This window comes from Pyxicephalus adspersus, chromosome 2, assembly GCF_032062135.1.
Source record: "Pyxicephalus adspersus chromosome 2, UCB_Pads_2.0, whole genome shotgun sequence".
NCBI lineage: Eukaryota > Metazoa > Chordata > Amphibia > Anura > Pyxicephalidae > Pyxicephalus > Pyxicephalus adspersus.
The window spans coordinates 154843945-154861802 of NC_092859.1; the positions used below are offsets into that span (position 1 = coordinate 154843945).

General features: G+C 39.5%; 1 protein-coding gene across 1 annotated transcript in view; it reads right to left on the reverse strand.

Moving 5' to 3' along the window:
- ANTXR1 (ANTXR cell adhesion molecule 1) overlaps positions 1–17858 on the reverse strand; it is a 125725-nt gene that overhangs the window by 11995 nt on the left and 95872 nt on the right. Inside the window, exon 17 of the mRNA XM_072402824.1 lies at positions 8355–8435. Within this exon, the coding sequence (XP_072258925.1) occupies positions 8355–8435 (81 nt within the window). The remainder of the gene's footprint in view (positions 1–8354; positions 8436–17858) is intronic.

The following is a 17858-nucleotide window of genomic DNA, read 5'->3' on the forward strand; positions in this document are numbered from 1 at the left end:
CAACCCCATTTTTTCGTAATATATTTTGCATTGCCAGCTTGCAAATAGACAATGCAGTACCAACAATTCTGTGTTAAATACTCAAAATGAATTAGTGAACACTGGAAGGATGACATCACTGGGTTCTGGGGTGAGAGAAGTTTTCTCAAGCTTAGGACAAAAAAAAATTTTCTTGTATAGAAAGGAAAAGAAAAACATGTTTAATGTATTACCACATTGAAGTAATAGGATGCTACTCAACTATCTGCTTTACCTATGCCAGGCATTACTTTGTCCTAAATTCCAGGAATAAGTTGCTTACCATCATAAAAACTCCCTTCCACCCAAGTAAAAATCCCATTTCTTAGTGCACGAGAACACTTGGCAGTCGTACTCCGATCACATTCACTGGACTTCTCCACAGCTGCTCATAAATTGGGAATTGTTTCCCCTAAAAGTCAAACCATGTATGTTACACTTTACGCATCTGTTCCTTTTGCTTAACTCATTATAGGTTGCTTGTATTCTGGTCAGGAATATGAAGATGTAGTGGCGGGGTGTTTCTATATAAAATAGAGAGTTTTACAAGGCAACATGGGTGTGCCAAGTATAGTACCTGACAATACAGATTAAACTCTCAGAAGCGTCCTTCCAATCCTAACTGCTTGCTTTAGGTTGTTTTAAACTGCTTCCCCTGTGTATTTTGGTAATATATGTATGTTGAATATGCATTACGGTGCATTTACACTCGATTGCAACTGAGCCTAAAGCACTGCATGCCACACTTTTTAATGCAACTCAACACATCACACTTATATTGACATCTGCACATGTGCGGGATTCCATTGTGAAGTGCTCTGGGGAGCTATTGAAAATGAATGGCAATGCACTGCAGTGTTGCTGTATGTTAGCCATTATCTATCCATTTGCCAACATGGATCAGTAAAATAATAAGGATTTTCCATAGGTTGATAGGGGTTTCTTGAGCAGTAGTGTAACAATCTCTTGACTGACAGTGCTTGTGTTATTCCAGCACCAACAAAAGGGCAAAGACTTAGGACCAGTAACTATTATTATAAGGGGACACTGGACCAGCCACTAATGTAGCGGGGCATTCATTCCACTTAGCACCAATTCAACAGAGCAGTCTTTTACTGACCACCAATGTTACAGAGCAGTCTTTCCTTTCACTAACTAGTGGAACTGAGCAGTCTTTCCACTGACCACCAGTATAACAGGGCATTCTTTTTTACTCACTACAAGTGTAAATGAACATTCTTAGTAATAACCAATAATGTACATTTACACTTTTTTCATTGACCACCAATGCAACAGACCAATCTTTCAATTGACCACCCATGTAACACAGCAGTCTTTCCAGTGATCCCACCAATGAAAAAAAACCAATCTTTTCATTGACCATCAATGTAACACAATAGTCCTACCAATACTGTAAATGGGTCCCTCTCCCACTGACCACCAATAGAGGAGGGAGCCTCCACCACTAACCGGAGCCTTTACCATCCAACTCAATGTAAGGTGGCACTTTCTCACCACTAACCAATCTAAAAAGAAATGTTTAAGATAATCACCAATCTAAGGATTCTAAAAAAGTGTGCAGATCCTCAACCTCAAGGACTGAAATATGACAACCCTACTTTAGAATGTTGTAAAACGCTATACTCTGAGCACTCTGTGAGCACAAGCTGAGGTCAATGAAAGTGAAGTCTCTTGCAGATGTGGAGCTTCTCAGGAGATTTCATGCAGCTATTGGAATATCGAGAGACAATCTTGAACTATTGGGTGGCTTGACATCCCAATAATGGCCGGAGGACTTGACATTCCCACTTGCAGGCTCCAAGGCTACTGAAGCCCTTACAAAGCATTCTGTTCTCAATATTTACTATACCTTTAGCAACATTTTGCAAAGTCTCCAAACTTGTTCTCCGAATCAGCTTACAAACTCTGTCTTGAGGTCTATAAATTCTTCTACTAATTCTTCTTCATTTTCATATTCTTTATTTAGGGAATTTGGTTTAGTTTGTTGTTTTCTTGAATGTAAAATGTACAGACTTAAAAACACTTTGTGTGTTCCTTTGACTTATGTGTAACTTTTTTTGCTTGTTTTTGTTCTCAGGTGCATTTAATTAGCTTTATGGTGGCTTTCCAGTTGCTTCTCAGTTGCTTTAAATGCCACTGAGCTGCTTCCTTATTCAGGTTAACATGAAGAAGGACAACATTTAGAAACAGATAAATCTTATGTACACATGGAATGTCCTAAAATACATAAGGAAATACGTTTTTAACACACATTTGTGTAAATAGGCCATTTGCTGCCTACAGCACATTTTTCTTAAAGGACGTTGTGCAACCACAAGTTACAAGATTAAAGTGCGTATTAAGGAGTGAGCTATTTTCTCCTCTTTGAATAGTTATTGCCACACTCACTGCAATAAACATGTTATTCACTTATGAGCAGCCGTACATTGCACGAGATTTATCAAATTGTTTGACTTTTTTAAGGGAGCACATTAGTTTGTTTGGCCAAGCTTGCTACTTATTAGGTCACGTGCATGCCATGTGTCTCACAATTCTAGTTTATTTTGCTTGGTCTATTCACAAGAATTTATTATTAAATGTTTAATGTTCTGTAAGGGCCATTTCCATTTTCACATTTCTATCTAGAATTGTTTGTGTTATCACAATATGCAGCAATGCTATGAGGAACAACAACCTACGAGAAGTGTATTGGTGTGCTGGGTTGCTATTTCTTTCTAATGGCACCCAGAATGAAGCATGAATGATGTGCGTTGTGTGTTGGGCAACCCATGTATAATAATGGGGTGTCCTAACACAATGCACACCAGTATAGATGGCAACTCCAAAAATGTAGTGCACAGCTATAGTGGGAACAAGCCCTTGATTAATATGCTACCATTTACATTCATTTGATTTTGTACACCCATCCTTTGTGAAGTCCAATGGCTGACCACAATTTTGCAACCGGACCCATTACACTTTTTGTCTGTTTAGTCTGTTTATACACCATATAGGCTAATCAACATCCTAACTGGGCAAAGCAGCAGATATGGTTGATGGGTATCTTATTGTAGCAGTACTAAACATGTGATGCCAAGTTTGGAGGGTATGTGGCATCGTCTTTCCTGCCCTTGCCTGGAATAGGGATTACAGGGCCTGAATACGGCTGTCAGTAATTGTGTTGCTGCAAATTTGCAACATTTTATTTAAGATCCGGGCCCGAAGTGTCCTGGAAAGAATGGGTGGGCCAGACACTCCTCCCTTTTTCCAGGCCAGAAATTGGTGATGGTTCTGAGGTACCTGGTCATTGATAATAAAAAAAAAGGAAGCTGGTCTTTGAGATTGGGGGGAGTTGCACCTGAGGCCAGGTGGCTCAGTTTAAGAGGCTGTGTGTAGTCTGTAAGCTGAGAGCCCAGGAGGTCTGTATCTGTCTGTCATTTGCAACCCCTATTTAATGTACTGTGCTGCCTATTATATAGTCACTACATAAATACAGTTTATCATGAATAATATATATATATTTATATATTTTCTCCTGGCAGGTTGCAATGGAAGCCTAGTGGCTGCCATGTGCAGGGATCCCCAGAATTTGTTGGACCTAAGTCAACCTTAGGGGTGTCTGTGGTGTGGGGGTCCAGTGTTTCTTGAGCTTTTTAACATTGAAAACCCTTGAAATAACTTTCAGGTCTCAGGGAACCCCTTCTATAATTACTATATCCACATCTCACAGTACATTAGTGTGATGGTCAGTGGGAGAAAAGCCTATTACATTGCTGGCCATTGGGAAGAATGTCACCCTTACAGACAGCCAAAAAGATCACTGGTGTCACTTAAACCGACCTGGGAGTCACAAACTGCTCATGGAACCCCCAGGAGGAACCCTGGTTGGGAAACAATAATTCAGGATATAAATTCTAAATATGTTTTGCATGCAACTAACCAAGGAAACTGACTATTCACTCATGAATGTGCAAAGGAAAAATATTACTGTGTATTGTTGACAAACAATCACCAATGTGTATTTCATTTATAATCCTCAGAACTGTTGACCTTCTCTTTTTTAAGGACAGTTTTATGTTGTTTTTTCTAAGCTGTTTTGTTGTAGACACTCTATATAAACACCAAAGTAACCCTTTGTAGTTGACATATCTCGGTTTCCTGCTTTTGCAGCTAAAGCACTGTAAAATTACTCCATTAATGACGAAAGGATTGGAGAATGTTGAGCTTCCGAACATGTGAGAAAACCACAGGAATCCCCATGTGACCTGCACGAGAGATTGTTATTGGAAGCAGCTGTGACTGATAGTGACCTGAATCCCCCCCCCACCTTTCATCCTCCCAGGCAGAAAATGATGGAACGGGCTTTGTTCCCTGATTGTGATGATCACATTTCTCCACCAGAGAGCAATACGTCCATAAAACAAATACAAAAAGCATTTTTTTTTGCATTGGATAAAACAACTTTAGATTGTGTAAGGAGTGGAAACTATTTAAAGAACAGCTTTTCCTTTTATATTAAGCTTTGGAATTAAAGATAATGTCTGGGCATAAGGACAACCTACTTCTAACTCTAACTAACTTGGAAATAAAAAAATGTCCTAAACCCTAAACCTCATTTCTACCCAGCTATAGAGTTGGCCACGTTATGCTTTAGTTTGGTCTTCTATGTTGACCTTTCTTTACTTCTTGGTGAAGTTCTTCCTTGGGGAATCACATCACTGACTGCCCAACGTGGAGACCTCCTATCAGCTGTCTTGGACATGGGCCAGATGATGATGCTATGACAACAAAATGGGTAGGGACCATCCAACAGAGGCACCATTGCAGTGGTAGGTCAGCATACGTGGTGATCTCAAGGCACCAGATGGCAGATTCAGGTGATTCTGTAGATCTGGTTGGAATTGGCTGGTAAGGTTGGATGGCAAATTTTGATGGGCTTTAAGGCTGGGGGAGTGAAAGAATCTGAGGGGGATGATGGTTGGTTAAGGTTTGGTAGAGGTGTGTTATCTAAAGTTTAGTAAAGTGTACATCTGTCCTTCAAACAAGGACCTAAAATCCCCTTCAAAAATGTTGCCAAGAGGGTATTTTTCGGCACAAGGCTGTGTATGCCTCTGCTAAAAAAAGAAAACTCTGTTGGCCATCTATAACAATTTTTAAAAAAAATTGCACACTGTTTGTGGCCCATACATAGCGCATTGTAGACTCCTAACATATCGTAAAATATAGAGATGAAAGTTACATCATTACCGCCCAATTGCAAAAGAAAGATATCTGATTTGGAAGAATATCCAGAGATCATATTCTGTACTTTCTGAAACATTATTCATGATCGCAGTGATTTTCAGATTCCAGGTTGTAACAAATTAGATTGCTTTATGATAGAGTGGTGTTAAATTATATTGGCATTCACAGTAGATCCCACATTCTTAGACACCTGTAGCTCCTGGCCATTTTACTATTCATCCCACTGCCTAAATGCCTCTGTTTGTCAAGTGCCAGTCATCTGCTATGAACAAATGCCCACAGGGTTGGTGGTGCTGGGTCTATTAAAGGGGGCTTTCAGGTTCCAAACAAGCTATTCACTACCCATTCCCTATTCCAAATAAACAGACCCCCACAACACAGGGGTTACATTTTGGGAACAAAGGCGTCTTCCCCAATGATGGACTCTGCCAACTATGGGGTCAGATGGTAAGCTGGTTTTTATCAAAAAGTGTTTTTAGAAAAAACTGTTTTTAGGGGACCTTTGCATTCAAAAGGGGTCCAATTTTCTATCCAGGATGGTCTGAAGCCCATTAAAGGGTCTGGTTCCAAAATTAGGGGGGACCCCAACAAACCATCAAAAAACATCAAATCAACCAACAAAACATCAAAAAAAGATTGAGTAGAATAACATAAATATATACCCATACGGTGTTGTTTTGATGCTGTTCCTATTTATGACAAAACTCCAGTTTCAGCACACACAGTATGTACAGAATTTGTATAGGTAAGGGTTAACTTTCCAAGATCGTGACTTTTCTTTCTACTAGTCGGTTCCAGTATTCATGTCCTAAAATACTAAACACTTGGAATTAAATGTATTTTTTAGCCACAATAAATTAAATTATGACCTCATGTTTAGATTCCATTGAAATAGCCACAAACAAAGAAGAAACATTTTAGGTCCTGGCACGGTGCCAGTGATTTCCTAACCCTCATCATTATATTACTTCATTGAAGATAACAGCAGTGGCTCGCACCGGCTTCTGTTTTTCTTGGATCCACAGAGACAGGATTTTAGTCTGCCTTTTAAGGCAGGAAACCAAATCCCAGGGTAAAGCTTGCAAAAATGAGTTAAATCCCTACAAAGTTCTAAATGTTTTTTGGAACCACTAAGTGAGCACTTACCTGCAACACTGACATTGCTCACTCCAAGCCAAACCAGCGAGATGTTGCTCTATCAGTGCTGGATTCCTCATGACCCCATAGAGTCAGATGAGTGTGCTATTAGCAGTCTGGTTACTGGCCCAGTGTGTTTTACTTTGGGACCTAGCATGAGATCATTTTAGAGGCAAATACATATGTGTATCCCCTTGGGGTACCTGCTATTTATGCCAATAAACATTAGAAAAATGTCAGATAAGTTGGCAAAGTTTGACCATTTGTCAACTTACTACATCTTCACAGAGCACCAGCCAATGTGCTGGGTTTTCTTAGGGTAAAAGACGGCAATTGAAACAAGATGTCCTCAGGTGTCCAATCACTTCCGCAAAGATCCGCCGACCACAATGTTTGGCGGCTGTTTACAGACATGAGATCATCTTTTGTTCTTGCCCAAAACATTTCTCACGATCAGAGTGGTTTTCAAGTTTCGAAGAAGTGGCAGTTTGCCTGTATTTTTATTCAGTAAAGCTGACCTCCAGCTTCTTTTCAGTCTTGCATCGGCTTCTTCTTGTACTGAAATGCCTTACTCGGATTTCACTGCACACTGTGTCCTTTGTACAGTGTACTCTAGAAGTTAGAGAGATCCCCTCTCAATTCCTGGCTGGGGGACCTCCAGCATCATTTAGCCCTTTGCTCCTGAACCTAACTGGCCTGCCATTTTCATTAATTGAATTTCATTTCTTTTAATCACAGAGGCATCACATGTGGACTTATCCACAGCCTCCTATATTCAGCAGACTATATACAGCACAGTGCCAGCCCCCCCATCACACCTGTATCACACAGAGAAGTATAGGGGTGTAGTGATGATGTCACAAGATCTAAATTAAGGTACGTTTTAGACTTATGTAATAGTTTAGTTTCAGTGAATCTGGAATTGGCTGATAAGGAAAAGAGTTAAAAATGTTCGGTTCCAATGATGTCTGCTTCTTATCAGAAGGGGCAAAGATCTGAAAAGTAGAGTCAAGGCCATGAAAATATAAAGCCAGAGGAAGCAAATTTTAATAGAAACCATCTCCGAAGTTTAGGCAGGAGTCCTCGGGAATCATCCCTGCATTGGGGCAACTGCCTGGCCCCTACTTTGTGCATTAATAAGGGTATTGATCCCATGTCCTGAGTAGCATTATTTAGCAAGTATAGATATAAAGAGAACCAAGAAGGGGCAACAATAAGACAAGGAAGGGGAAAGTGAGTAGAAAAGGGTTGGGACCAAGGCCCCCAGGTTAAAGGGAATTGTGGTGAAAGGGGAAGTCAGGTCATCTACTAACAAACAGTAATTCTGTGATGGAATGTTGCATCACCGGGTGGTGGGGATCATAGCCCTATTTACCAATTTAATTAGGATATTGGGGGGGGGGGGGGACTGGGAAAATATTAGCAGAATAAACTTCAGCTTTAGGTACTTTGTGTTGGTTGGTGTTGTTATTAGATTTCCCCTTTTTAGATTTATGATAAAATATAACAAGTATGTATTATATTACAGACTGTGGACTGTAGACATTTGAAAAGTTATGGGCAATATCACCTTTACCCATTACCGTATTTCTTCATGAAGTCTGCACTTACTGTTTCCTCAGGGCAGATTAGTACAATGCCAATCTCACAAATTTCTATTCAAGTCAATTTGATTTGCTTTTACTATCACCCCCGTCAAGCAGAATTCAGAGCCAGTTTTAGAGTAGAGCCAACTGGGCAATATCCCAGGACCCCCATCTTCTCCAGTGCCCCAAAAAACAGAATGACAGGGGTGTGGGGTGCCAGATTGCTGAGCATGTAAGGGCCCCAACTTCATACTTGCCCAGGGCTCCATTTTGACAAAAACCATTCCTGTCAGTCGGTATCATGTTATACTAAAATACACTCCATTACCACAAATGTTTGACATATTTAATTGTTAGCAGCGGTCTTACCTTATCTCCAGGCTGAGGCCTCATAATGGACACCCGGCTGTAACCTTTCCTCAGCAGGACCCATAGAGCATCCAGTTTACCCTGAAAATGTTAAAAGAACATAAGCTGTTAGGTCATGTTTGCAGAGTTCATAAGACCTTCATAAATCCTTTTAAGTTTATCAAAATTAAATCTGATAAACAAAGACTGAGCCCATCCAAAAGCAGTTTTAGCGTTTTGGATGAACCTCCTCAGTTCAATTAGTTTGGCAGCTTTTTAAAGCTTTTAAAGTGAACCTAAACCCTTTTGGAGTCAGAAATGGAGAAATCTCCAGCTTTCAGCATCCAATACAGCCAAGGCCAAGCAATGGTGTCAAGTCACATATGCTAAATTCTAATTAAAATAAAAAGGAGGAAAACTAGCGAGAGCAGCATGGCACAGATGCATAAAACTGAGCTAGATGCGTTCTAAATCCGAAGGAAGAGAGAACACAGTTATGAGTAAATTAGGTCTTCGAAATCTGAATTGGTAAAACTAAGCTACAGTGGGCCTGATTTATTAAAGCTCTACAAAGATAAGCTCTTTGAGATAGAGAAGTAAAGGAGAACTAGGAACAAGCAAACCTGGAACAAATCTGGTTCAGGATTGAAACATTTGTCAACTATAAGCAAATGATTTTTAAGAAATCCATTAGAGGTTAGCAGGATCACCAAGGTTCTCCCTTAATTGTCTATCTTCTCCAGTCATTGAAAACTTTAATTAATTGGGCCTAGGGATGAGCGAGAATGCCTTTGATATTCTTGCAAAAGTTTCCTTTACCTTATGATGGGTCCACGAAATTTCGGCGAACCAATTTCGCTGACCCTTCGGAAGATCAAGGAAACCATCCAATGCAGCCATGGGAATCCTCCTGTGCACGATCCCCAGGCACTAGAAGTTAAATGACGGCAAGCAAGGGATTCTCACCATGTGCTCATCATGAATGAATGCAGCCGTGGGAATCATCCTGTGATGATTCCCACGGCTGCATTCATTCATGATGAGTCCCTAATCGGGCCCAGTATATTTACTTACACAGATTAGCTCAAGTGTTAGCTCAGTAAAGTTTTACAAAAGCTACTTCTCAGCTGAAAGGAAGTTCAAGGGTGCATTGATTATGAATCATGTCACTAGAAGCTGGTACATTAGGAGGTCATGGTCACTAAAGACTTTGATGACAATATGGCCCCACTACTGGCCACTGAGACACTAGAATATGTAACCACAAAACTCTGTAGAACCTGCTTTTTACGGCTCTGAGCCAAATGCTTGCTTAATTTACTGTCCCTGCCTTCCAAATACCTGACATTCAATAGAAAATAAAATAGTAGTTGAATAAACTAGTCAGCTAAGCCCAATGGATGGGAGAAAGGTAGATAGTACTTGACATAATAATGTAAAGCAACGGTAAGTTATCAGTGTTTCCCATAACTCATGGTTCTGCTTTGGGTGGAAACCATAAGTTTATTTTTCTGCTTGAAACTCATATGCCTCTTTCCGAATTGGGTCCTTATTCTATATATTCTATACATTCTATTGGAATCTGTTCTATTATCTGTTGGAAGTGGAAAAAATTGATATCGCCACAACTTGGATATAAGGATAATATGTGCCTCATGGAAAGCAGACTACAAACATCATTGTCTGTTAAGACAGATGTAGACCCTAAAACAACCATCAAAGGACTGCAGAACAGAGACAATGATTTCCATGAATGGACGCCCGGGAATGATTAAAACATCAATTTGACCCCCTGGTGGCATTTATTGCTCATACCTGCTTCCTATTGCTTCAGTTCTCCTGGAAGGGGCAGAGGTCTGTGATAATAGTTCCAAGCCTAGGGCAATGATGGAGTTTGGACTTATCTAATGATAAACCAACAATGCCATTTGCTCTAGACTTGCAGATGGGAAGGATTCAAGGCAAGAAAACACTGGTTTGTGTATAGAGCTAGACCCCTTTGCCTTACCATCCCTTTTTCCTATCTACCCTTTCTTGTAAATAATCTTTATGAATATCCTAATCTGTAAATAAAACATTCCCTTTAATAAGATCTAGTTGACTTTCATTGAAACCAAGGCACCCCAAACAGAGCACATTCTACAATATCCTGAGAACATAATTAGAATCCATTTTGATCTTGATGGTCCACATCATTCTAAACTTTAGGAATTATCATTTATGAAGAATGTATTGCTAGCTTTATGCGGATGCACCCAAAGATGACCATAATTGATGCAGCCTTCAATACTTTCTAATAGAATCCTGTTTTGAAGTTTTCTACTAAAGAGGCATACACATGTGCAATAATAGTCTTCGGAAAGAATCTTTCACAATCGTCTCCAACGACTAGCACTGCAGGATGCATGAACGATGCTGTACATACAGCACTGTTCTGCTCCATGCAGAGGGGAGGGGGAGAGTGACGGAGCGGCACCCTGCTGCACGCTCTTCCCCTTCCCTTGCATTCGTTAATCGTCCATCGATATTGGCCCTGAGCTGATTACCGAGCGAGAACCGTTGGACATGTGTACGTAGCTTTAGTCTTGACCCCATACAGTCCTATTTGTCCTTCGGAGGAGGTATCAAGGGATTGGCAAGCTTCTGGTCTATACAGAAGTTCTGAAAGTTCTCCTGTCAAAATGACCTTGTTTTTAGATATAAAAACATACAAAACCAAAAACTATATATAAAAAACAGAAAGGGGTGTTATATGTACGTATTGGCATTTTAAGGCCTTTTTTTAATTACTCCATATCATTTTTATCCTAATATTTATTCATATTGAAATGGAAGTTTATGTCTTGCTGTTAAAAACAATGAAGCCAATACCCACACATTTGTATCATTATGATGTATCTGTTGTTCTGCTTTTCGCAGCAAAGGAGACAGCCAGATAATTAAACTTTGGCAACCCATTTATTATTGTTTCCGGGAGCCTTGAAATAGACCTCAAACATTCCACAGAATGAATTGCAAGTTTTTTTGTAAACATCGACAAAAACATTGCTTCTCATTTTTCAGCAGCCTGCCGTACTGTGCTGGAAACTTGTATTTAGATTATAAAAAAAATACAGATTAGATTGTTACAATATAGATTAAAGATTCAGAAACAGAATGAAAGACAATAGCAGAAAATAATGCAAAATTTAGAAAAATGCCCCAGCTGTTCTTCATTCATAATAATGGGTTACGCCTAGATTTGGGTGGTCAGTGTAATTTCTGGCAAAACAGTGGCAGAAATTCTGGCAATTTTTAAATTATAAGTGTTACTTGCAAAATACATTTTACTGTGTTTTTTGTTGTTGTAATATTATGGCAAAAAGGAATAGAGAAATTGCCCGGAAGAGCCTTTAAAACAGCCAAAATTGTCAGTAAAATTTCCTATAATAAAAAGAAGTTAAAATAGTAATTATAACCAGTGGGCTAGTAAAGGTTACCCAAGCAATAGCAATGTTTTACTGAGGCAGCAAACTCAATATACACATTATACATAATCAGTAAATGAGCTGAAACAGGACCTTAGTACCCTCTGTGGCTGCAAGCAGTGTGGAGCAATTAATCCCTAATTTGCAGTAGACGTCCCTTGTCCCTGTTTTTTGTACATTTTTTTTGGACATATACATCTCCAAAAAAAATTTTACTTTTTCACTGTAAAACACTTTACCTTGCACTAAGCCTTTTATCCAGCTTTTAAATGATCCTATGTTTACCATAGATATTCAAATATAAACGGATGTGAATAAAATCAAAATGCTTTCTCTGGAGTTTAAACCTTGGGCACAAAATGCATTTGTCACTGGTAACATTCAGTAAAGTATTCAATAGCAATAGAAAAAAAAAAATAATTAAAAACATTCATGGTGTGTTATTTTTTAAACATTTACTTAAAAGAAAAAAAACAAATTTACTCTGTACAATTTCTCTCTTTGTACAGTTAGTACTTTTGAGTTGGTTATGATGAATCATCTGCTCTTAAATTATTTTTTGTGCATTATTGCTGTCCATTGATAGGTGACGCTATTTGTGTGTAACAAACCCATGTCTCGTGTCTCTGTTACCAAGAGTTTGTTACACATTTTACACAGGGCATAGTGCCATCTAGTGGTATGACCTAAGTATAAACTGGGATTTTTTTTTACTGATGACAAAAAAGAGTTCAAAACATAGAAGAGCTTATAATCTATTAGGTCAGTGTTTTTCAACCGCTGTTCCGCGGCACACTAGTGTGCCTTGAGAGATCTTCGGGTGTACCGTGGGAAATTATCCAATTTCAGTTAATTGGTCCCAAAATGATTTATTTACTGCAAAAAATTTGTCTTCATTTGTCTATACCAGCGATGTATAGTGATAGGCAGAACCAAAAAAAACTCTTCCACTAGATGGCAGCAGGTAGCTAATTTACGTGTCTGACTTTTTGGTGGTGTTCCGTGGGATTTTTCTAATTGTAAAATATATGCCGCGACTAAGAAAGGTTGGGAAACACTGTATTAGGTTATTAGGGAGGAAACAGAAGGTGGGAGAGCTTTTAATGTATTAGGATATGAGATATAGAAGATACAGAACATAGCAAAAATACCAGCATGGCCGGGGTGCTTCAAAAAATTAACAAACTAAAAATTTCCTATTTAATATACAGCACTGCGTAATATGTTGGCGCTATATAAATACTGTTTATTAATAATAGAAATAATATTACCAATAAATGCACAGCTTTGCATTAGCTGCTAAATGTTAAAAGCAATAAAATAGATTTCAATAGACTTTACAAGTATAGATTCCATGTATATATGTTGACTCTATGGGGAAATAATTACGAACAGACTATTTACTTCCACGTTAAGGAGACGAACAAAAAGGTCAGCAAATACCTTTTATTGCAATGAAAAGAAGAAAACCTGGAGTCATCTGACTTTTTCTGCAACAGTAGTGTTGCAAAACTATAACATTTCCTATTTATCATTTCCAGATTTGTTTTCCATGATGTTTTCTTTATATTGGTTCATACACAGATAGAAAACAGGTGTAAAGCTTAGTGACTAATAGAGGGATCGGAAAAAATGACAGCGATGAATCCTAATAATGAGCCTGACCATGCAATTATTGAGTCACCTATTAACTAGTCTAGTTTAATGTGGTCAATGAAATAGTATGACTTCCTGTTATGCCAGGCTTCACGAGTTCCCCATCACAGGGGGTCACTATGGGGGTCATTAGATCTGGCATTTAAACTGCTATGACTCAAAAGCATTTATGTACTTCATATGTAACTTACATAAAGTGTTCAGTAGGCTCTCAGCAACATTTTGCCACTGAGGATTTAGGTTCTCGAAGGCACCATTTTTACCCATTATACCAACTGGTGGAGGAGTCTACCACCTGCCTGATATTATTGCTCCCAGCTGCCCTACAACGTCTCAGGAACAATATCAGCTTCTCGCAAGCTCCCCCACACAACATAAATCTCCAAAGTTCAACACATCCTTCACTTTATTAACATGGAAACACCACACCTTAGATGGATACTCTTTTAACCACTAACACGTACTGTCCTCGAGGGCCTAAAAAGGGCCACCTCAACTCCACACTCCCATGCACCCTACTACTCCCTCCTGCCGCTTCTAAGGGAGTGCGGGTGGGAGCCTTCTCCTTCCCTGTCCCAGGGCTCACAGACCTCTCTTTTTCTGAACTTTCCCAATGATGTCACCATTCCTATCCTTTCAAATCCACCAAACCAAGCTCTCTCCCTCCTACTTTCATAACTCCTGCCCGCAAACATTACCAATTAACCTTCCTTCCCTCCCCTGGAGCTGGATGCTGGACCTCTGCCTACACTCCTTTTCACGTTTGGCCCATGGCTTTTGGAAATTATATATGTATTGATTTCTAGTAAAGTGGAAGTTCCTCTACTCCAATAGGCCACATCCCTGATTTTTTTAAAACATTGAAGAAAAAAAGGAATTAGGTTTTGGGACTTTTAAGACCAAATTATGTACAAATAACACATAGCTTAAAACACTTTATTTCAATATCAAACATATAACAACCTAATTTCAACATAAAAGCATATCATAAAAACAGTATCTCCTGCACTAAACACCAAATCAGTGGGTTCCAGGTTGTCAATGCATTTCAGGGAATAAACAAAAAATCTGCTTCTTCAGGACAGTTTCAGGAGATAAAATTGCCTACATCAGGTCCAGCATCTCATGACTGGTAAGGTGTTTCAACAGTAAGCCAGTAACCAACGCATATGTCTCCAAATGAAATCCTATTAGTCCTCATTAATCCATGTGTATATAAGAAGAAAGCTTCCCAAGCAAGAAATAACAACAGATTTGAAGAACTTTATAAAAACCATTCAAACACTAGACAGCGTGGTCCCATCTAGTAAACAACCACGCATGTCATGGGATGGGGAGGAGACCTCGCAGATGATGACATGCCGGTGGGCATCTCTGAGCAATATCAGTTACTTCATGGTCTATTAGAGACCCTTAAAGACAGCTTCAGATGGAAGGTCATAGGGGAAATAAATGGTCATTGGGCATCTTTGCTACAAGTCTATGAAATTGTCTAGTTTAAAAAAAAAAGATTTGGAACACTAGAAATGATGACAAATGACCATTGCTTTACCCTATGACCTTCCACCTGAAGGTCCCAAGCCTATTATTTAAAACTAGACTGTTTCATAGGTTTGGCACCTTTATAAATGTGGGCAATGTAAAACAAGTACATTACAAAGCCATTTCTATTGGATACATACAAGTAAGCCCAGACCCTGCTTACTGGTTTTACCTACCTTAACGTCATACTTTCAGTTGATGGAAGACATTGGCCAAGCATCTCAACATACTTGATGGAGCACTAAATGCACCCTTTGGAAACAGGGTATGTAACAATATGTGCTCCACATTTATTTACTAACCAATTTAATTCCGATTAATGAACTCTTCTGAAAAATGAGAATGCCCTCTCATTTACAAAGAAAGCCTGCCAAACTATAAACATTTTCCATCACTGAAGAGTCTTGCTGTCAACATTAGCGCTTCCTGTTTCTGAAAAGTATTGGGACGTTCCTTAACTGCATTTTGGCTTCATATCCAGGGCTGTCCATAACATCTTGTGCTTATGTTTCCAAGGAAGAGAAAAAACATTTGAGGTTCACATGATCCAAAGTCAGCTGCCAAGCTGCAGTCTGGAGAGCTGAGCTTGATGTCAACATTGGGAAACATGTGGTTCATATCAAACAAAACCATGCGGCAGGTCTGAGCCATCCTTGTCATGGGCATTTTATTAGATCCTGCTTCAGTCTCCAAAATATAGGACACAGTACAAATAGCAGTGTCAATTTTATGGGTCTCTGAAAATGTTATGTGGCTCGTTACATGAAGGTTATGGTAATCCCTGGGCGCTGGTTAAAATTCTACTTGTTATCTCTAATTCTTGAAATTGTTATAACAGAAACTGGGAAATATCTCTCTCTCTCTCTCTCTCTCTCTCTCTTTCTCTTTCTCTCTCTTACATATATCATGACAAATTCATTTACTTTTAAAAATCAGAACCTCGTAAAGTGGTACTTAGGTCAAACTCATGTAAAAATAATACATTTCTGTTTCCTGTTATTCTACAAATATGCTATATCCAAATGTCCAATTCTTTGTCCAAATGCCCACATGTCCAATTAGTCCTGATACATCCCTTCTATCCTTTGCAGAGAACTGAATATCCCTAATGGCTGTGGCTACAATTTATGCTCCATTCAGAATGGGGTAACTATCCCATTGTGCTATAGAGAGCCGACACTACAAAAGGAACAGTTGCCAAGAATCTGGTATTCAGTTTACCCATTGGGTGCTCTATGTGATTACTAATGCCAGGTGGTCTTCAAATGGGTGGAGAAAGCTGATTTAGCTCTTTTTAAATCAGGAGATCTATTTCTAATCAGCATGTCCCATTGGTCAAATTTATTGTGCTGTTCAGATTGCTGCTAAAAATGAATACCAGCATCTGATAATATTCCTACTTCCTATAAAACTCAATGTGAATCAGAAAGCAATAAACTGAAGCTAAAGGCATCTCAAACCTCAAATAAATTCAGAAAGCACTTAAGCCTTAAATCCATAGATTGTAGTCTTAAAACCACTGGCACAGGTCCTAAACCTGTTACCTGTTTCAGTTGTGTTGTAGTCTTCCAGTCTTCATCTTCTTTATTCTACATTTTTTTGGTTACCAGGGATTTTAGAGTTACTTAATGACCTTTAACTAACCGGATCAGTGGTGTGCATCTTTATTTGAACTTTAAACCATTTAACCTTCTGCTAGATTTAAAAAAAGCCTATTGCAGTCTCTGGTTTTATCAACAGAGAAGAAAGCACAACTACAAATAGTGCCGGCCTAATCCAAGTGGAGTCAAAAATGGTCAGGCAAAAATATCCAACCTGTCCATTCAAGACAAAGATATGCTGGACTAAAGCTAGCCATGCTCTATGTCAAGGTCTGTAATCTATGACAGCGGTCCCCAACCACCGGGCCGCGGCCCACTACCGGTCCGCGGCGGTGTTTTCAGTGGGCCGCGAGTACATGATCCATTATTAAAAACGAAGCGGCACCCAACCACCATCCGCGGACCGGAAGTGGTCCGCAGCGGTGTTTGTATGAGATGCCGGTAAATGTACACAGTAGTCTGTGTACAAGCAATGCGAGCACATGACATGCAGCTCGATTGGCTGTCAGATGTCATGTGATCGCTTTGAAGCAGCAGAGGTGCACAGAGAGAAAAGAGAAGACGCCAGAGTATGTCTTCTCTTTTCTCTCTGTCCCCCCCCCCCCCCCCGTCCTCAGAGAAATTTCCTTCCGTGAAACCGGTCCCTGGGGCCAAAAAGGTTGGGGACCACTGATCTATGAGATGAAAACATTTATTGATTAAACAATGGCCAACACAAGTCCATTAATGATTCTAGTTTTGATCAATATTTGGTCTGAATACTGATTGAAAATTGATTAGTAAAGGTATTTTCCTTGTTTTAATGACAAATGTACCTACATGTTTAATGGATTGTGTGTGAGATCATTCTCTGGATTGTGTGTGAGAATCATCCGATAGCTTCCCTCATGTTTGTTACTGGCCATGCTTGGAATGGAAGCACATGTGTCTTAGTGTGGTCCGTTGGAGTCTTTCCTTGCCTTGTGAGCTAAAGGACACAATGCACACTGGACTCCAAAAGTCAAAGCTGCCAATCTCTTCTCTCCTTTCAGCCCTTCTTAATTTCAGTGACAGTAGCTCATGACCATGGAACCTCTTTAGTAAACTCCACCCCCATTGGTTATTTATCTTGCCCTCCACCCTGAATGACAGTGACTCCTGGTCACTGGTTGTTTTATCCATGCCCACCATGACCACAACTTCCCCCATCCAGTCCACCACAGTTTGAGTGACTGGCTATCCAAATGTGTGTGTTATGCAAAGTGCAGTGGTTTGACCTT